The sequence below is a fragment of the Schistocerca gregaria genome, chromosome 10 (genome assembly GCF_023897955.1).
Source record: "Schistocerca gregaria isolate iqSchGreg1 chromosome 10, iqSchGreg1.2, whole genome shotgun sequence".
Lineage (NCBI taxonomy): Eukaryota > Metazoa > Arthropoda > Insecta > Orthoptera > Acrididae > Schistocerca > Schistocerca gregaria.
Window position 1 is genome coordinate 207987617 of NC_064929.1, and position 19793 is coordinate 208007409.

General features: G+C 38.0%; 1 protein-coding gene across 10 annotated transcripts in view; it reads right to left on the reverse strand.

Annotated features, from left to right (window-relative positions):
- Nucleotides 1-19793, reverse strand: part of LOC126293484 (coronin-2B-like) — a 114308-nt gene that overhangs the window by 80440 nt on the left and 14075 nt on the right. Inside the window, exons 1-2 of one of the 10 annotated variants that reach the window (XM_049986735.1) lie at nucleotides 18167-18188; nucleotides 8110-8204 (exon numbers count right to left, since the gene is read on the reverse strand). The exons of 4 other annotated variants lie outside the window; for them this stretch is intronic. In XM_049986735.1, coding sequence (XP_049842692.1) covers nucleotides 8110-8124 — 15 coding nt within the window. In that variant the 5' untranslated portion in view covers nucleotides 8125-8204; nucleotides 18167-18188. Of the gene's footprint in view, nucleotides 1-8109; nucleotides 8205-9385; nucleotides 9492-9511; nucleotides 9665-18166; nucleotides 18189-19793 lie in introns of those variants that run through there. 5 more of the 10 variants (XM_049986732.1, XM_049986737.1, XM_049986738.1 and 2 more) reach the window with 5 other exon arrangements.

A 19793-nucleotide genomic window follows, 5' to 3' on the forward strand; every position in this document is an offset into this window, starting at 1 on the left:
GTCCTTAGGATAATTAAGGTTAAGTAGTGTGTAAGCTTAGGGACTGATGACCTTAGCAGTTAAGTCCCATAATATTTCACACACATTTTAACATTTTTTTTTTTTTTTTTTTTTAAATTTGGGATCATCCTAATGGACATCTCATTAAATTCCACTTTAAAAATATTGATTCTAGTGGGGAAACAAACTGACACTTTCTGCCAACACTGGGCATTGGATGAAAGACATGAGGAGCAGTATTCGCTTGTGATGAATCCAACTACACATTGCAAAAACGAAATTGCATGTGTCATCAGAAACATCACAGAAAATGGGCCCAATGACTCCATAAGAGGTTTACAAGGCTTTGAGAAATACCCAAGCTACCTCACACTTTGTGCCTGCAGTTCATATGTACGATACATCACTGTTTAGAAAACATTAATTACTGGGAAGTCAAACTGTCTTATGGACAGTTAAAAAGAATTAAAAAATCTATTTAAAAGACTTAGCTAATGAAAACTGCCTTTAAGGCAAATGCTGGATAAAAAAATAAATAAATGAAAAAAGAGAAGAAGAAAAGTTTCTAATGTTTCTGCTATCTTGTTACAGCAGAAGCACTATCTGGCCTCTCTAATCACTTTGAGTATGACATTAACAATAATGAAGGAGGACAAATTGTAGTTCCTCTCTTCATCCACTTGCACAGACTTGCCATAATTATACCCTGCTGCAGATGGAGATACAGTGTTCTCATGGATTTATATGGGATAACATGAAAGAAGATACGGATTCCAGTATTCTGCCTTTTACTGACTGATGAATTTGGAAGAGAGAATCTAGAGAGTAGGACATTAACTTCAATGTTCATTAGCATCTCTATCTTTGCAGTGAATTAGCACCTGCCATGACAGAATTTGTGCATGTGGCATTCTCTTACACCAGGCAAGTTATTTGTTTAGTAATAATAATATGCCACCTTTAACCTGTCACTGCAGCAACTCCGAAGAGATAGTAAGGAAAAAGTAATCTAATGCCAAGTTGTGTTGACACATATTAATGCTCCTTGACAAGAATTGACGAGATATATATATGAGAGAGAGAGAGAGAGAGAGAGAGAGAGAGAGAGAGAGAGAGAGAGAGAGAGAGAGAGAGGGGGGGGGAGATTTTTTCCCTATAAATTAATTTAAGAAGAGGAACATCATGATATATCATGATATGGAGGACAACAGGGAAAAATTATAACTAGTGATAACAGCTAGCAGTGAAAGACCATCATAATGTGAAGAGCAGACTCTTACATATCCACTTTCAGCAGATAAAGAGCCTGATAACACATTAGCATCAGGAAAATTAGATCAACATCTGCAAGTGTTTAGATTGTATTCAGCAAGCAAGTGGCAACTGCTCAGCAACATTATGTGTTGGGGCAGTGGGGATTGGGTTTCTAGAAAATGTTTGTAAATGTAGCATCTCCATTTGTTGTTATCAGTCTCTGCACTAAAAGCAAAATACTGTTCAGTTTTCCAAGTTATTACTTCATGTTGACCAATTTTAAGTACTCAATAGTGTCTTCCCATTAGTTGCAACTGGTATCTAATCTCAAAAGCTTTAATGCAATAAGGCTGAAATTACACATTTAAAGAAGTTCCTGATATGTATATCAAACCACGCATGAAAATTATCACGGATCACGTTATGTGTCTAGAATACAGGAATGCAAGGTCACTGACATGTATTTTCAGCAAAACACACACACACACACACACACACACACACACACACAGTGAACCCCCACCCACCCACCCAATCTTTTTTCCCCCAGGGAAATTACTTTATGGATGAAAACCTAATTTGTGACCAACAGAAGATCATTGCTTTATTTGCTAGGTTAATTTAATGGCTGCTGACAGGAAAGTGTACAACAACTAGTGTCTCCTATATCTTATAATGGTGTAGTGTAAGCAAAATAAAGAGAAGACTACAACTAGGCAACATCCATGTAAAGTAGAGGCAAAACATATCTTGACTGAGGAGAAGTCAAGTTTATGAAATGAGAAACTTGTTTATTACCTGAAAATACACATTTTAATCTTTTATAAATAAGATTCATATTATCAGAACTTAAATATAAGCCTATTTCAGCTTCTTCAATACGTCTTAAACAGATCTGGTAAACAATTAAGTACTTATGAGTCTTCAAGCTTTCCCAATGGATATGTTGTAAATAGTCTTCACGGGTTTGCCACCTACCTTGTGCAAATTCCACACTATTTCCTTGGAGCAGCGGCAGGCCACGAGCTGCCATCATCCTACACAATGTCGTAGTCCATTACATACCTAGCCACTGGAAAGGCTGAAGATGTTGGACAGTTGCTCTGAAGAAATACTGTGGAATTTGCGCAGGATCCGGTTGTAAACCCTTTAAGACTATTTACAATTAAGTACTTATTCATGGCACAAAAGAGGTATTCTTAAGATAACATTGTGTTTAACTCAATGACCATTGTATACTGAAAATATTGTTCATATAAGTAAATAAAATAAACACAATATATGGTTATCAAAATAGTGGGATTACCTTCATTTATTCGTAGACTGAAGGAATTTGATCTGAAGCTGTGATGCAACATACTGGTTTGAGTTGACCACAAGGTCACTGTATGCAGAATGGAACTTGACAAAGCATAGAAACAAAACATTTCTTCCAGAACTTGGGGTGATGACAAACTTATTAATTCTTTCTTCTCATTCTGTCCGGTAAGAAGCCCTCAATGCAAGGTTCCCACCGATTTCTCTCGCACCTTTAAATAGACACTGTGATTGCCTCTCCTGACCTGTTCAGTCATACTTTGACAATTTACTAATTAACTTATTGAATTAACCTTAGGAAAACTTGCTAAAATGTAGAAACCTGATTTGTGTGACTTCACCCTGAGAAATAAATAGAATGAATTTTTCACTCTGCTGCAGAGTGTGCACTCATATGAAACTTCCTGCCGAATTAAAATTGTGTGCTGGACCAAGACTCAAACTTGGTACCTTTGGTTTTCTTGGGCAAGTTCTCAACTAACTGAGTTAGCCAAGCACAATACACAAGCTGTCATCACAGTTTTACTTCTGCCAGCACCTTGTCTCCTACCTTCTGAACTTCACACCAGCTCTCCTGTGAAACTTTTGAGACTAGCACTTCCAAAAGAAAGGATATTGCAGAGACACGGCTTAGCCACAGCACGGGGGGGATATTTCCTGAATAAAATTTTCACTCTGCAGTGAGGTGACAAGTTCACTTCAGTCATGAGTCTGGACACGAAGTAGTTAGACATAGGTTTAGAGTTCTTATATACATTTCCTTTTTCTTACGTAAAATTTTATTGTGGCAAAAGATACGGTGGAAGGAGGAGTGAAGTTAATGTAAAATTTCAATGGACTAAATAGCAGTTAAGTACACACGCATAAACACTAATAAACAACACAGAGTGACTTGATGCTGTTTCCCAGGCTCTGCAGCATGGGTTCCTTATCTTCATTTTCAACAAAGCAGGTCTTAAAATTCTTATTAAAACAAAAGTAGAAAAACCAAGTGGTGTGTGTGTGTGAAGAAACATGAAATTTGAAAAAATGAGGACCATCCTCAGGGGGCACGTATAAAACAAAAATCAGTTATCTTGGAAACTGGGGGCTGCCACATGAAAAGCCACTGACCAGGTTCTCAGGAAAGGTTGTTCTACGACATATCTAAGATTTACTAAAATCTGTGATTAACAGGTCTGATGGTCCCCTTGTTAGATGAACTTTGGTGGCTTAAGTTTTCCTTCTCATAAGAATCTTGTAAATAGTGAGGCAATTTAACATGCACATGTCTAAGAGAAGAAAAGGCTCTTCTGTAGCATTTCATCATTTTGCTAACACACTGCTTTGAGCTAAGCAGTGTGTCTTATTTGTCCACTGCATCCATAGACTCACTGTAATCCTACACATTTTGGTTTGCATTTTTCAGTATCAGTTTTACTGTCCAGTTTCACAGCCAATTTAATTGCATCTGTATGGTATGTGGGTCATCAACATACATACATACATCTCTTTCATCCTGCCATTTCAAAGTCATCATAGTGTCTGTTTACCTAAATTCTATCTCATCTCTTTGTAGTTTGGCTTCAAGTTTTGGTGTACCGTTCCTATTCATGTGAACTGTACTTTTTGCATTTGTTGTTCTTTGATGCAAAGAAAGAGAGAGAAAGATGGACTTGCATATGAACTCTCCATACAGAGTGTACATTTACTAAGAAAACCTTGAAACTTATATATCCAATGTTAGCACTCTTGGTATGCTCAGCTCCTGTCGCACATATGGGGTGATTGAATCTAAACATATGTAAGTCTCATGTGATGCAGTTCAAAACCAAACAGTCAAAATGTGAGCAGATGAAGATTGTACACAACAATCAAGGTATAGAAGAAGTTGACTCAGTCAAATTCTTAGGTTTAAATGTAGATAAAAATTTGAGCTGGCAGGCGCAAATTGAATACCTGGCGAACAAACTGAGCAGCTTTGCATTTGCAAAGCAAATATTATCAACTGCAACTGACATGGACACACAAAAAGTAGCATATACAAGCTACTTCGAATCCATTATTAGGTATGGTATTGTTTCTTGGTGTACCTCGACAAACACAGTGTGGATACTAAAACTACAGAAAAAATCATTTGAAATATGTGCACTGCAAATCACAAACAACCATGTCAACTATTATCTAGGAAACTTAAAATATTAACTCTGCCATCCTTATACATATATGAGATTATTATATTTTTTGTACACCAGACATGAATGATTCAAGGGAAATCATTTTGTCCATTCACATGATAACTAGAAACAAAGAAAAATTTATGCTCCCCACTCGCTGCCTCAGACTGCATGACCAGGGACCTTAATACATAGGAATGAAAACTTGTAATAAATTAAAAGGGAACAAGTTGATGCAGATGAATTTGGGCTAACTTAAAACAAAGCTATGTGAGGTACTGACACTGAAGTGTTATTACTCAGTCGATGAATTTGTGCAGGACAAACTGGAAATTTGAACTGGATACAATGTGTCACACATTTCAAGAAATATCCTTATAGTGTTGTTATTTATTACAGTGCCATTATTTATTTATTAATGTAAAAATCATTGGAACTGTCTTATAAATTTTTGACATGTCTCCTGTACGCAAACCAAACAGATAGCAAATGTGCATCATGAGATGAATAAAACACCATTCACAAAACAATTCACAAAGCCAGGAGGAAAGGTATGTGCTTTGAGGGATTCGTAGTATTAGCGATTCTGAGCAAAAACTCATCATATGAACATATGTCATGTTCTTAACAGTTTCCAAGGACACTGATGAAAACAATAGAGAACAGGGCAGATACAAGCAATAGTAAAAAACATTGTGATCTAAAGTTTTGCTTAATCTGTACTTTTTTTTTTTTTTTTTTTTTTCCTTCTTCAAGAGACATTCAAAAAATTAACCGTCATCTGTAATGCATTTTGCAGCACTTGTAGAGAGCTACCGTGCTGCTGATCTGAGACCATTTGTGTAGTCCTTTACTCACACACACACACACACACACACACACACACACACAGATAAAATATGAAGTTGAAGTTCTATGCAGTAAGTAATAGCTTTGCTGTTTCCATTGAAATGTGAATAACCAGAGTAGCTCCAGCCCAACTGTTGTAGAAATCAAATGCTGTGAAGATGTATTGGAACCCTACTGCTGATGCTGTGGGCACACCAAGCGAATGTGTACGTGGGAAAAATGCGTGGTTCCAGAACCTATGGCCAGTAAAGACAACACTACAGAGCCTAATGTCACTTTTATTCGCAAGTGAGTGTTGGTAAAAGACATGTGACTGTTGCCCGTGATTTTCAAAGAGCTGTATGTTGAATATGGTTAAGAAAATGTCATATGTTCATCTTTTTTTCCCCTTCAGAATCACCAATACTGTCCACCCTCAAAGCATGTGCCTCTCCTCTTGACTCAATATGTATGTGTCAACAGCACTGGAGGCATGATGACTCTGCACAGGTATATATTCGGCTAAAAGATAAAGGATCAGTCTTAGACTTTGTTTCTTTTTATGTACCAATGGACTTAAAAACATCCCTTCCAGTCTGTTACACTGCCAACCCTGTAATAAAATAACAAACCTCCTTCACTGTAATCTACATCTACACAATTATTCTGTAATTCACACTCAAGTGCTTTGCATGGGGTTCATTGGTTCACTTCCAGGCTATATCTTGGCCTTTCAACTCACGAATCTTTCCGAGGGCTCTGTATTCTCTAATTACAAAGGTCGCTTCTCTCTAGGTAGGCAAGCATTAACAAAGCATTTTGGCATTTAGAGGAGAAAGTTTGTGATTAAAATAGCGTAAAAAGATATTGCAGCAACAAAAAATGCCCGTTTTAATGACTGGCTCCCCCACTCTCTTACCATATTCATGACACTCACTTCCCTATTTTGCGATAACACAAAATGGGAATGGGCTGCTCCCCTTTTCAATGTCTTTCATCAATTCTATCTGGTAAGGATCCCATACTACACACGAATACTAGAGAAGATAACTATCAGTTTCAGAAGTCTCTTAGTAACCTACTGAATCTTCTTAGTATTCTGCCAATAAAACACCAGCTTTATTTAACTTTCCTACATTTTTTTTATGGGATGGTTTCAATTTCAAAGGTCTGGTACTGTACTCCCAAGGTAATTTAGTTGAATCTACAACAAATTTGTGTTATTTATTGTGAAATCAAAACTTAATTTTTTGTTCTCATGTGGAAAACATAACATTTTTTGTTGTTTAAGGCCAAATGCCGCTTTTAGCATCATGCAGATGTCACATGTAAATCATTTTGCAATTCACTTTGATTTTATGGCGACTTTACGAGATGGCAAAATGGCAGCATTATCTGCAAAAAATCCAAGAGGGTTGCTCAGAGGAGGAGGAGATAAGTGTTTAACGTCCCGTCGACAACGAGGTCATTAGAGACGGAGCACAAGCTCGAATTAGGGAAGAATGGGGAAGGAAATCGGCCGTGCCCTTTCGAAGGAACCATCCCGGCATTTCCCTGAAGTGATCTAGGGAAATCACGGAAAACCTAAATCAGGCTGCTCAGATTGTCTCGTAAATCTTTTGTATCGGATACGAACAGCAAAGGACCTATAACTCTTCCTGGGCTGTAAAGATACAAATTAGCCAGGAGTGAATAGCACTTGTGCTCTGGCAATCCCATACAAATTTAATTAATTATATAGGCAGTTCATCCACCCCTGGAATCAAGATTCTTTATGATTTTTGCCTTTTATTAACATTGATACTGGCAAGATGTTTGTTCCAGGAATCCCAAGACTTTCCTGAACTGTTTTGATTTTACGTTAGGAGTCTGATAAACAACAACAACAAAATTTGTCGTGTAATATAATTACAAAATAATAATTTTCTGATTTTTTCCCCTTTACTTATACTGTGAAAACTTGCTTCTTCCAATCTGCTTGATACTACATCAAACAGAAGTACGCAATAAGTTTTGATAAGTGAACTTGTGAATATCAAAATTTGTGACATAAGTGGTCATACCTTTCTAATACACTGACTTAGAAACTTACATTTATTACATTGCCAAAGGACCATAGTTCTTAGTATGCGTCAATTTTCAATTTGATACATCAACATGCTTCCGAGAAAAAGAGGTTTTAACAGATGGACAGACAGATGGACAATAAAGTGATCCTATAAAATTCTATTTTCATCATTTAAGGTATAGAACCCTAAAAATGGACTTGTCCATTCCAAACAGCAGTAATTTCACTGTGTGAAGGGCTCGCTGACAACCAAGTAAGCTGCTAACTAATTAGTGAGTGCAGTTGCTAACATGTCAAGCTGTGCAAGAAGAACCTAGAATATTTCCATTATTTTGATAACCATATGTATATACATTTATAATTTAAAGTAAGGGAAATTTCCCACATCCACTCCATCTTGTTTTTCAGTAGATATTAATATACAGTAATGAAATAAGTGGCTCAAAGTTAGCCACTGGAGAATAGAAGAAATAATACAGCACTTACCTGAGTGTTTGTCATTGTATCCACACGCTCTTGCTAGACTGCCAAGTGCGTTAGAACAACATACTACTGGGGGGGAGCAAGCAAAGTACTCACAACTGAAATCAAGACAGGGAAACAACAGACATAACTAAAAAAACAAACAAAACAATATACAGAACAGAAACAGATAAGCACTAATTCAAAACAAAATTTCAAATTACCAAATTCAACTAAACTACAGGGATGAAAAATAAAGCATTCTTTACATGTCCCACAATGCATTTCAAATAAGTTTCTTTCAGGAACAAGTACGTCAATGCTACTTCTAAAAAGTCCAAATACTGTGGGCAGCGTACCAAGTTACAAATAATTAAGAGGGTAAATACAAGCTATTGGAAGAGAGAATTATAAATGCTGCCTCAGTACCATATTTCCAACTTTGCCAGTGACTTCTTTGACAAAATGTAACACAGTAATATTTTATCTGTAACAAACTCCTACACACACAAACAAAAATATAATGATTCAAAGCATGTAAAATGTAAGGAAGCATATCAAAACAAACTTTACTGGTGCTGCTCATAATAAAATTAAGTATGCAGTCAGATGAAAAGATTACAGCTTTCCTTTACCTGATGAGGGCACAATCCTCAGCTTTTTCCTTGATGCACTAATAAAAGATCTGCACAATTTTATTTACACTATCAGAATTTGTGAAATCATTACAAAACAACAAATCCAATATAAAGAGATATATCCAGTGTCAGTTGCGCAAGACTAAAACCTTTTTTACTTTTTGAACACCTCACAATACTGAACATTTTCAGCAAATGACAGTATGTCATTTTTGTTACACTTAATTCTTTCATCAACTGAACTTTTTAATAGAATGCAATGTTAATGGCATTGGAATTCTCTTGAAAATACATATACAGTAACACAGCAGTTGTTAACATTGGTGTTTAAACATTTCACGGAAGCATATGAGAAATGTTCTAAAACAGAAACAAGACGGCCAGAACCAGTTATTGCAGTTACACAGAATCAAGTGTGAGTGTCATGCCAAGCCCAGCTCATTATGGAGCTGTTTCTACAGAAACTGTTCACTGAAACCTAAGGACACCACAGAAACTGTTTAGTAAAACCTAATGAAGTTGTCCAACTGCGTGCAGGCCCCTAAACATGAGCTCCTAGAGTTCTAAATACATTTCAAATATGATAATCGAAACAATCTCGACTGACTAGAAGTTGAATATTAGAAAGTAAGTAAGTTATTCTCTCTATTGTCGTTACTCACAAAATAATCACGAACACACCATCCCCATCAAACAACCCTGCATTCTTTTGCAGCACTAACTCCTTTGCTTTGATCACAACCAGCATCAATATAAACAACAAAACAACGTGTACTGAAATAGCATACCAATGCAGTTTCCACCTATGTACATAAGAACAGCAGCATCTACGATGCAAGTTTACTCTAGCTGTGCCTCAATTACACCAGAGTTTTGTTTCCCCCTCCACAACTCCCACCACTGTAGTGGCAAAGTGAACACCAGCTGTAGAGGAAGAACACACAACAAGCCAGTCAAGCATTTATCAGTCTCTTCTCTGGAGATAAGGCTGCTATGTGAGTATTGCCCACACCACCCTCCCATTGTGCGTCACTGATAAGATCGAGCACCTGCTACTCTGATGCAGTCAATAGTTTACATTACACTGAGACACTATCAGTTCCAGATGAGTGCATGGAGGCTAAAGTCTCTCCTGTTTAACAGTATCTCCATACATGAACATTCCAATATGGCTACCTTGTTTGGACAAGAACTGTACCATCACAAGATATTTCACAGCATGATGCAAAACCTAATTTCTTCAATAAATGCTAATGTATTTCCATGTTTTACATAAAAATTGTTCACAATGAGTTTATGGCACAAAATGGGAATTCTTTAAAAATGTGCCAATCAGAATCTCAGCCACATAACATTAACAATACAGTTCATAGCGGATTAAGGAAACAACAATGCATCAATACAAACTGAGAACAATACGTGGTGGCAATAAGAAGTCCACTCAGAAAGACAGAAATATTATGGGCTGGACAAAAGAGGTGGCAAGAATAGTTTTAGGCTTAATGTGTTCCATAGTTGACTGATGCATCATGTTCCATAGATTCCTTCATGAAAGGAACCTGCATAGAAGTACAATGAGTAACGATGCGAGCGCAAGTGTGTGTGTGTGTGTGTGTGTGTGTGTGTGTGTGTGCGCGCGCACATGCTTTTTTTTTTAACCATCCCGGATTTCCCATTATACAGAGTGTCCCTTTTTAAGAATCGCCAGGCAGATTTTTTCGCGGTTTTTCCACCAGATTTTTCTGTTTCACTTTTGTAATGTGTAGACTGAGTCAGCCCAAACACACATTTTTCATCATATGTTCCCTGCGACACTCACTCTCAACAGAAATTGTCAGTTTCCACTTTAAAAATGCAGGATTTTACATGCCCCTTTAGTCGAGCAGGCCCAATTTAGTCTAGTTCAGTGATGTGTTGTTAATAGGGACAGTACTCCAGCAGCAATTGAGCAGCACTACTGCACGGCAGTAGCATACAGCATGGGTCTGGACGATATACGAGACAGCGCACATCAGGAAATGAAAATGTGGCCAACAAAGGTTTTATTGTCCATGTTAATACATATCATTCTCTGAAGTGCATATCACACTAGACTAATATGAGACTGCTCAATTCAAAGGGTATGTAAAATTCCATTTTAGAAACACTTTTTTAAACAGATCAAATTTTATGTTCTACAAACCTTTTCAAATTTCAAGCATCTATGTATATATATGTAGACTGAAGCAATGAAAGATTGTACTGAGGCCGGGATTCGAACCTGGCTCACCTGCTCACTAGGCAGATGTGCGAATCAATACATCACCTTGGCACAGTGGATTTGCACAACTGCACAGACTACCCCAGGATGCCTCCCTCCTCAATTGTCCAATGCTGTGGCACTGTTCCAATACAGTTCGATAGCCTCTACAATGCTGTTCGGATTTAGTACACTGCGATGTGAATGGGAATTTGGAATGAAGAGGGAGGCATGCTAGGGTAGTCCACGTAGTTGTGCAAAGCCACTGTGCCACGATGGCAAAGCAGTCAGTGCATTTACAGCCATGTGTTCATATGTACTTTTTGACTCCTTATACTCTCAGCGACTGTTTCCTGCAAATTGTCAGATTTAGCAAAATTGGTGTGTGTGTGTGTGTGTGTGTGTGTGTGTGTGTGTGTGTGTGTGTGTGTGTGTGTAAACAAAGTGCGGTGTCAACTATTTCTGGCCTGGCTGTCAGGTGGGAACGTGTAATATAGAATCGACAGATATACCATGACAAATGCCTAGTATTTCATCAGAACACAACTACACCTACAAAATTCAATTTGCAGCTTCCAGTTTGTAGCCTATAAAAGCTAATAAGCTTCCTACAGACCATAAAGCTAAAACACAGTTACAATTATTTCTCACTTTACTAGGCAAGGTCCTAGTGGAGGTGGTTTGCCATTGCCTTCCTCCGACTGTAATGGGGATGAATGATGATGATGATGATTATGATGACGATGATAATACAACAACACCTGGTCATCTCAAGGCAGGAAAAATCCCTGACCCCGCCGGGAATCGAACCCGGGACCCCGTGCTCGGGAAGCGAGAACACTACCACGAGACCACGAGCTACTTTAAAATTTTCCTAACTTTGTTTCTGGTGTGCCTTATTGATTACTACCAATGGAAGTAGTGGATCAAGTCACTCTGAGGAGAAATTCTCAATGAAACACTAGATCACAAGACCGTAGATGATTGTAGTGCAAGTTAAAACACCAAAGCATACTGGCAGTCATTCTTTCCAGACTCCATCCAGGAATGGGACACTCGGGGAAACATAGTATACTGATGCTCACAACGCTGCCATTCTGCTCCCGCTACTGACAACACCATCTGTGCCACTTCTTTACATGAGGTTTGTGGCAGCAAACTAACCTGTACCATAAAGCCAATAAATGGGCAATGGCAATTTCTTTTTATGCATTGTGCATTCCATATTTACATCCCCCAGTGAGAAACCATATTTTCCTACAGGGATGTTTTAACACTTTAACAGCTGAGAAGCAAGTGGTTTTATGGAATCATAGTCGCTGTACTGATTACACAATACTGACAAATAGCTGCATCACTGACACACTCATCAGTCAAACTTGACAGGTTGCACTGTGCTTGAAACAGGTGGGTAATGGGGAGGCTTCAGACCTAAGCTGTGCATAGGAAATTGTTATTTTAAAATTACTCATGGCACATAAAAGAAACCAATCCCCTTGCAAGAACATTTGCAGATTTTTTAAGAAAGGATGGAACTGTGTCCATAGACCTTCAACATACGAAATCTCAAGAAACTTCAGACTGCACTCAAAAATAGACAACTTTACAGAACTCACCTTAACACAAATCAGTATGCTTAGAACAACATTTCCTGAGCAGTTCACTGAAACACAGGGAGATTGGCTGTCACAACTGCTGTTCAACTGCGTTGAACTCTATTATGTGGCACAACAGATTAAACTAACAAAAGCACAAAGATCATTAAGAATCCATAACCATTAATGGGCTCTCAATAGCCACAAAATTAAAACACCAAAAAACAAAAAAACCAATAAAACGGCATAAATAGATAAAATGCTCAAGACGGAAATGAGAATAATCACAATGAGCATAAACAAAAATACTAAGAAAATAAAGGCACTTGAGACTAGCAGCTTATGAAATATACAACTACAAAATGGAACCAGTAATGAACACAGTAAGAAAGTAGAATTTTATTCCTTGGTCACAAGAAAACAGAAATTGGAGTACGATAGAAATATTATCCAACAGGAAGAACAGCATTAAACGGCTTGTGAAAATCAACGTAGGTATATGGGTACACCAAAATTTCACATTTGTTAAAAAAATAACCAAAGCATATAAAATCAAAATATTCAAAGACACAAACGCTTCTATAAACCAAGATTAACAAATGAGGGGAAGAGTGATCACAGAGAAAGAACAACACTTTAGGCATGCAGGACTGAAGCAGTACTGGGCCAAAAGAAAACTGAAAAAACTTTCTGTTTGCAATAGCTAACTGCTTGGTAAGAGGAGAGGGAAAGCCAATTAGTCAGCAGTGTGGAAATGAGGTGAAGAAGATCAACAGCTTCTGAGGCAGGTGAAGATATTAATATCAAGAACAAAAAAGACCGATACATCTTTCTCCTCACAGTGATACCTCAATGGTATTAAAGGCAGATAGTGTGGACTTCACTAAGGTAGACCTAGTGAAAGCAGCAACCCACAAAGCAGAACTGAAGTTCATGTCACATCTGACTTGCAGCTAGCAGTTACATGGTCAGCGCCTGTCTGTATGTCGACAGCGGCTGTAAAAATCAGTAGTGTGTTACCAAAGTGGTCTGCTACAAAAGGTGTCTGTTCCCATATTAAGCAGCCTGTTAAGACCCCTCTCGGGTTTTTATCACATATGTAACATACCACTTTCAGCCAAGACATGATGGGAAACACTGAACGGAAAAGTACTCTAGCGGGTAAACAATCCATCACTGGAGACACTGATGCAACTAGCAATTGGATTCTGGAGAGCCTAGAACATCATGTAAGGAAGAGTCGGAGCTTTTTAGAACTTCTGCATATGGCCTATGAAAAAATATCTGCTAAGCCCATTGAACATCAACACTTTAGTGAAAACTAGAAAACAAACAATTGATGGATATATCAAACAGATGCAACATAGTTATATTAGCACTTCAGGGAACTAGATACCGAGACGAGAACATTTTCGAATGGGAGTGCGACAAAGTTTATAATGAGAAACCAATCATAAAGAATATATGGAAAGGTACTATGCTTGGAATGGCTTTCATCATTAAATGAAATCCAACAGAATCCATAACAAGTTTTGCATCCCCATTGGAATTAACATTAACTTCTCTCATTTTGATCAACAAACAAGGACTATAGCATCATAATTGCAGAAGCACCTACCAACAATGACAACAGAAAAAAAAATCCAGAAAAAGGCAAACAATTCTGGGAAAACCTAGAAAATGAGATAGGCCTATCAAAAATGCCAAAGCACCACACAAAATTAGTTGTAGGAGGACTTCCATGCATGGATTGGCAGTGACGAGAAATGCAAGTCAACAGCAGGAAACTTTCCTGCGCTCAAACACGCCAACAAGAACGGAGAAAGGTACGTCAACTTCTACAGACAATTCAACCTAGATCTAAGGTCAAACGTTTTCAGAAATTTACCAAGGAGAAAGACGACCTGGTCTTCTCCTAATACACATTTAGGCTCATTTCAACTGAATCATGTGGCAATAACCAAACAAAACCATAGATAAATCACGAATGTACCGATCAGAAAAGGACCAAGCATAGAACCGCACAATTTTTAACAGAAATCAAAGCCAAATTTCAACCTAAAAAACCAAACCCAAAAATTAAAGTAATTCATACGATTGACACAAAATTTCCATCAGACAACAGGAACGAATTCGTTAAAAAGCTTCACAGAAAGAAGATAGTAAATTGGGATGAGATCAGATAAGCAGTGACAGACACAGTGAAAGACAGAACAACCATGAAGAAAAAGGAAATGTGCGTCATGGAATAATATATATATGACAAAAGAATACAGCACTGACTGACAGCTTGGAAAAAATGGAACACTTGCAAAAAGGAAAGACTGGAACACTTTCAAAGAGATTACAAATCAGACATCAAAAATTATTCAAACAGAGAAATTAAAATATGATGAAAATGACTAGAGGAAACAGATACAAATTTCAGACAGAACAACACTAGAGATTTCTACAGAGTTTCCAAAAAAGAAACAACAGGGTACAAGCCGGTGCACAGATTCACACTGCACAGATTCAATCGGAAAACTGATTACCAACAACAAAGACCACTGTGAGATACTAGCAAAATCTTCTATATTGAAGGAACGAACAAATAATTTCCAGAAAGCCTCAAAAGGAAAATCCATCTTTGGAACCACTGAACTGAACACATTGACCAGATGAAAAACAGAGTGACAGGTGAAGATAGGCCATCAGCAAAGATGTGGAAACTGGTGCCAAGTAGGTAGCTGAAACCATTTCTGAGGTTATTAAAGATAGCTGGGAGAAAGGTAGAACACCAGACAACTATAAACAAGATACAATCCACCTGCTACACAAGAATGGTGACAGGACAGATGACAAAAATTATCAATGCGTATCTCTACTTTCAGTCATCTCCAAAATTATCTCCAAAGCTCTACTGAATAAGAAAGAAGAATAACCAGAACAACTGGCGAGTACCAAACAGGATTAATAAAAACAGATTGCGCAAATTTTTAGCTTTAAAACAGTTGACAGGATCCAAACAATGGGTAACCTTAACACAGTCGTCATATTCACTGATTTCAAAAAAAGTGTTAGATTCTGTAGACAGACAGCATTTCTAACAATTGACAAGCAGGTATCACCAAATCCAACAGACAATTACCACGCATTCCACAGGGCAATGGGCTCTCACCGATTCTCTTCAATCTTAGACAAAGACACAAGAGAGATGGAGAAGGAACTACAAGATAAAAACATTGAAGGAGTCCATCTAGGACAAGGTAGTGGAAGATTTGAGGTGAAATGTGCCTTTTGCTGATGATACTGCAGTAATTTCTAAGGACAAAATAAATGCAAAGATAATGATAGACCCACTTTGCGACATTGGAGCTAAAACTGGGTTACAAATATAGGAAACATAATACATTGAACATATACGCGATAGTGAAAAACACTTACAAATACAACACGGGATCATCAAAAGAGCTGATAAGTTAAGAATTTGGGAGAATGGATGCAATCAAATGGTATTAGATAGTTCCACAAGTAAATAAATATCGAACAAAACAGAATTAGCATACAAACTCACCAAAAACCGATATAATAAGTGATCAGTATCATTCCAGGAAAAAATTAAACACTACACAAAAAAACTGGAAGGACTTTATGGATGTGAATGCCTAATTTGTAATAAAAGAGGTAAACGAAAAAAGAAACAAGAAAAGAAAATACAAAAATTTTAGGATGACGAAAGAACAAAGATAACACTGGACAAAGAGAAGAAGTTACGATCTATACAGAAACATAGAAACAATCACAGACACAAGAGTAGGTTAAAGTTTTACGGTCATATCTGCAGAATGAATGACAATAGCCCAATGAATAAAATTTTTAATTTCACTTCAAAATTAAAAAAACAGCATGGGTTAACTGGAAGGGACAAGGAAGAAAATTGAGAAAACTTAATGTCACAGAAGATATTGTACAGACAGGAAACAATGTCCAGTATGTGCCATTTAATCTCAGGAACCACTGTATGGATTTTGATATGGGTTTTACTAACAAATAAGTGAGCCATGGGACATCTTTGTGTGTGTAACTAACTAATGAACCCGGCAATGCTTTGCAACTGCTAAATAAGTGCACCAAAGAAAGTTTTGCATCATCTCTTTTCAGCGAGTTCCGGAACCTGTGCAGAAAACTGGAATAGAGATCAACATAAACATCAATTCCGTCCTTTTTATTGTTCATGAAAACCACACATTGCATGTTGTACCACCACACAGAGATTCCAGCACACACTGGTACCTCTGATACCTAGCAGCACGTCTTCTTGCATTGATGCATGCCTGCATTCGTTGTGGCATACTATTCACAAGTTCATCAAGGCAATGTTGGTCCAGATTGTCCCACTCTTCAACGGCAATTTGGCGAAGATCCCTAAGAGTGGTTGGTGGGTCAGGTCATCCATAAAAAGTCCTTTTTTTCACTCTATCCCAGGCATGTGCGATAGGGGACATGTCTGGGGATCACGCTGGCCACTCTAGTTGAGCGATGTCTCTATGCTGAAGGAAGTCATTCACAAGATGTGCCTTTTAACCTTGTATTCACCTCTGTGACACAGAAGTTCACCAGAAATGACCCATGGTTTGGATTCCACATTGAACTGTAGGTCCCCTTGCCTGGTTGGAGAACTAGGGTATATTACAGACACGCAATTCACCAAAGTGGTGTCTAACTCAAAGACTTGCACCTGACCCTGGAGCCACACAAAATTATTATTGTCAGAATCTACACAAATCTTAATGTTCTATACATATTACAAATTAAAGTCCCCCACCACTCTTTTCTGTATGTATGTGAAATCTACTCTCAGTTTTGGGGTCCAGTTTTCATTAATACACACACTAAATCAGGGATACATAATTTTCTTTTGTAGGCCTGAAAGTCATCACCTAACAGCTGAAACTGGTAATCAACTACATTATGTTGTAGCACTATAATAAGTGATCTCTTACAGAGGTACGTATTTATACTCTCTCTTAACACAAATAGCATACAAGTATTTGCTCCAAGTGAAACCAAGTCCAGTCGTACCTTTAATGTTGTCGATCTGCCAATCCTCTGTTGCTATTGATACTACATTCATGATTTTTAGGGGAGGGCCGTTTGCAACCAAATGAAAGCAGTACTCGTTTCACCACACACTTACACCTCAATTTATAGCTATAATCAGTACATTGAAGTAATGCATACAAATTAAAATGCATATTTACTTTGGACTACTGATGGTGCCTTAATAAACTGAGGCAAAACATGTCTGGCAAAACAAATATTGCCTTCATTCAGTTGCACAAAGAGAGTCTTAATCAAAAGTCACTAACATAAATAAATCCAGTCATTTTCTGCAGCATTTCAGATTTTCTCAACCAATATATTATATATATATATACCCGACACACACACACACACACACACACACACACACACACACACACACACACACACACTTTCTGTTCTACTTAGTAATATAGCAAATGGAATTATTATCTTAATATCTAAAAGCTAAACCAGAATATGATAAGGCAGCACAAACAAAACAGCAACACAGTGAGAGAACTTGTTGAGGCCACTTCACAAACCAGCTTCTGCAGGCAGACAACACTACAACCACCCCTGAGCACCACAGCCAGCTGACTGACTGACAATGTGACACCAAGAACACAATAAAAGCACATTTCAATCCGTTGGCACCCCCTTCCCCTACATCACACACACTTTGCGACCACCAAATGTAAGCTCCACCCACCTCCAGATGGTCTGAACAGCCCAGCTGCTGATGCTGAAAGCAACAGACAGCGGATGTGGAGAGAGAAAGAAGTGCCTGGCTGAACTTTCCCTGCTGCCTGCCACAGTGGGGGACCGAGGCAAGCGGCAAGGAATGTGGCCGGCCTAACTTCACAGCTGCTGGTCACGCAGAATGCTCACAAGAAAGTGATGTCACTTCCATCTCCCCATCACAATTGCAGGAAATAAATCACATACCTAATACTTACATCACATGATTACTTACCATTATGTGAAATAGCCAAAGAGATGCGCAGATGCTGTTTTGTCTAAAACTGACATACATTGATGCCAAGATATTTTGGGAACTAGTCTTAAGTTTAAATCCATGTGCAGCATAGATGGCATGGGGATCTTTTTCACCATATAACTACAAAATCTGTTCACTTGCATTGTGTACTCTCAGCTACATTTTCAATCCAAACAATTAATTTAATTCATTTGGTGCTGCGCAAGTGGCTTACTAATACTGCGGGTCTTGTCAAACAATTTTAACCTGTGGGAGTATTGTGGTCCGCAGTATTGATGTATGACAACATTCAGTTTCAAAACAGAAGACAAGTATTTCCCCAAGTCTGTGCCAACAGACTTTAAGAGAACACTGAATGGTCTCCTGTCGCATCCAGAGGACTTACGATGTGACAATGTGTTTTCTGAGTTGTCAAGTACGTGACAAGTGCACTCTGACAGCTGATAAGACAAAGCTTTGACTCAGTAACAGTGCACCACCCCATAGAACCCCAAATGAATGAACTCTACTGATGTGAAACTCTTAAACAAAATTTGATATCTGCATAATGAAAACTCCTTCATACAATTAAAAAAATAAAAAAAAAAGGCAACTGCAGATGCAGTGCATTCCACTGCAATGACAGGAAAACATAAACCACCAGAGGGAATTGCAGGAACAATAACTCCTTGGCAGTTAAGAATTATTGACCTAAGTGGCAGAACAATCAGTCCATTCACTATTTTTTTTTACTACGACACAATATGGATAGGGTTGGGAAAACAGGGGAGGGAGGGAGGGAGGGAGGGGGAGAGAGAGAGGGGGGGGGGGGAGAGGAGAGAGAGAGAGAGAGAGAGAGAGAGAGAGAGAGAGAGAGAGAGAGAGAGAGAGAGAGGTGTATGCTAATGTCCAATTGATTGTTGATGCTGTGGTGTTTCAGTTATAAATGGTATTTGAATGTACGACAAGGTAAGCAGTAATAAATCAAAATTATTTCTTGCAGGAATTCAGTAAAAAAAATAATTTTGGTACTTTTTCCAAATGTTTTAATAGCCTTTACCACTACTTTTAGCCACCACTAACAAACTATCCCAACTGTAATGCAACTTTTAACAGAAAAAACTCTTAATTGCTAATAAGACAATACTTTGTGCATACACACCATTAAGAAACATAGCGATGAAACTAATTAT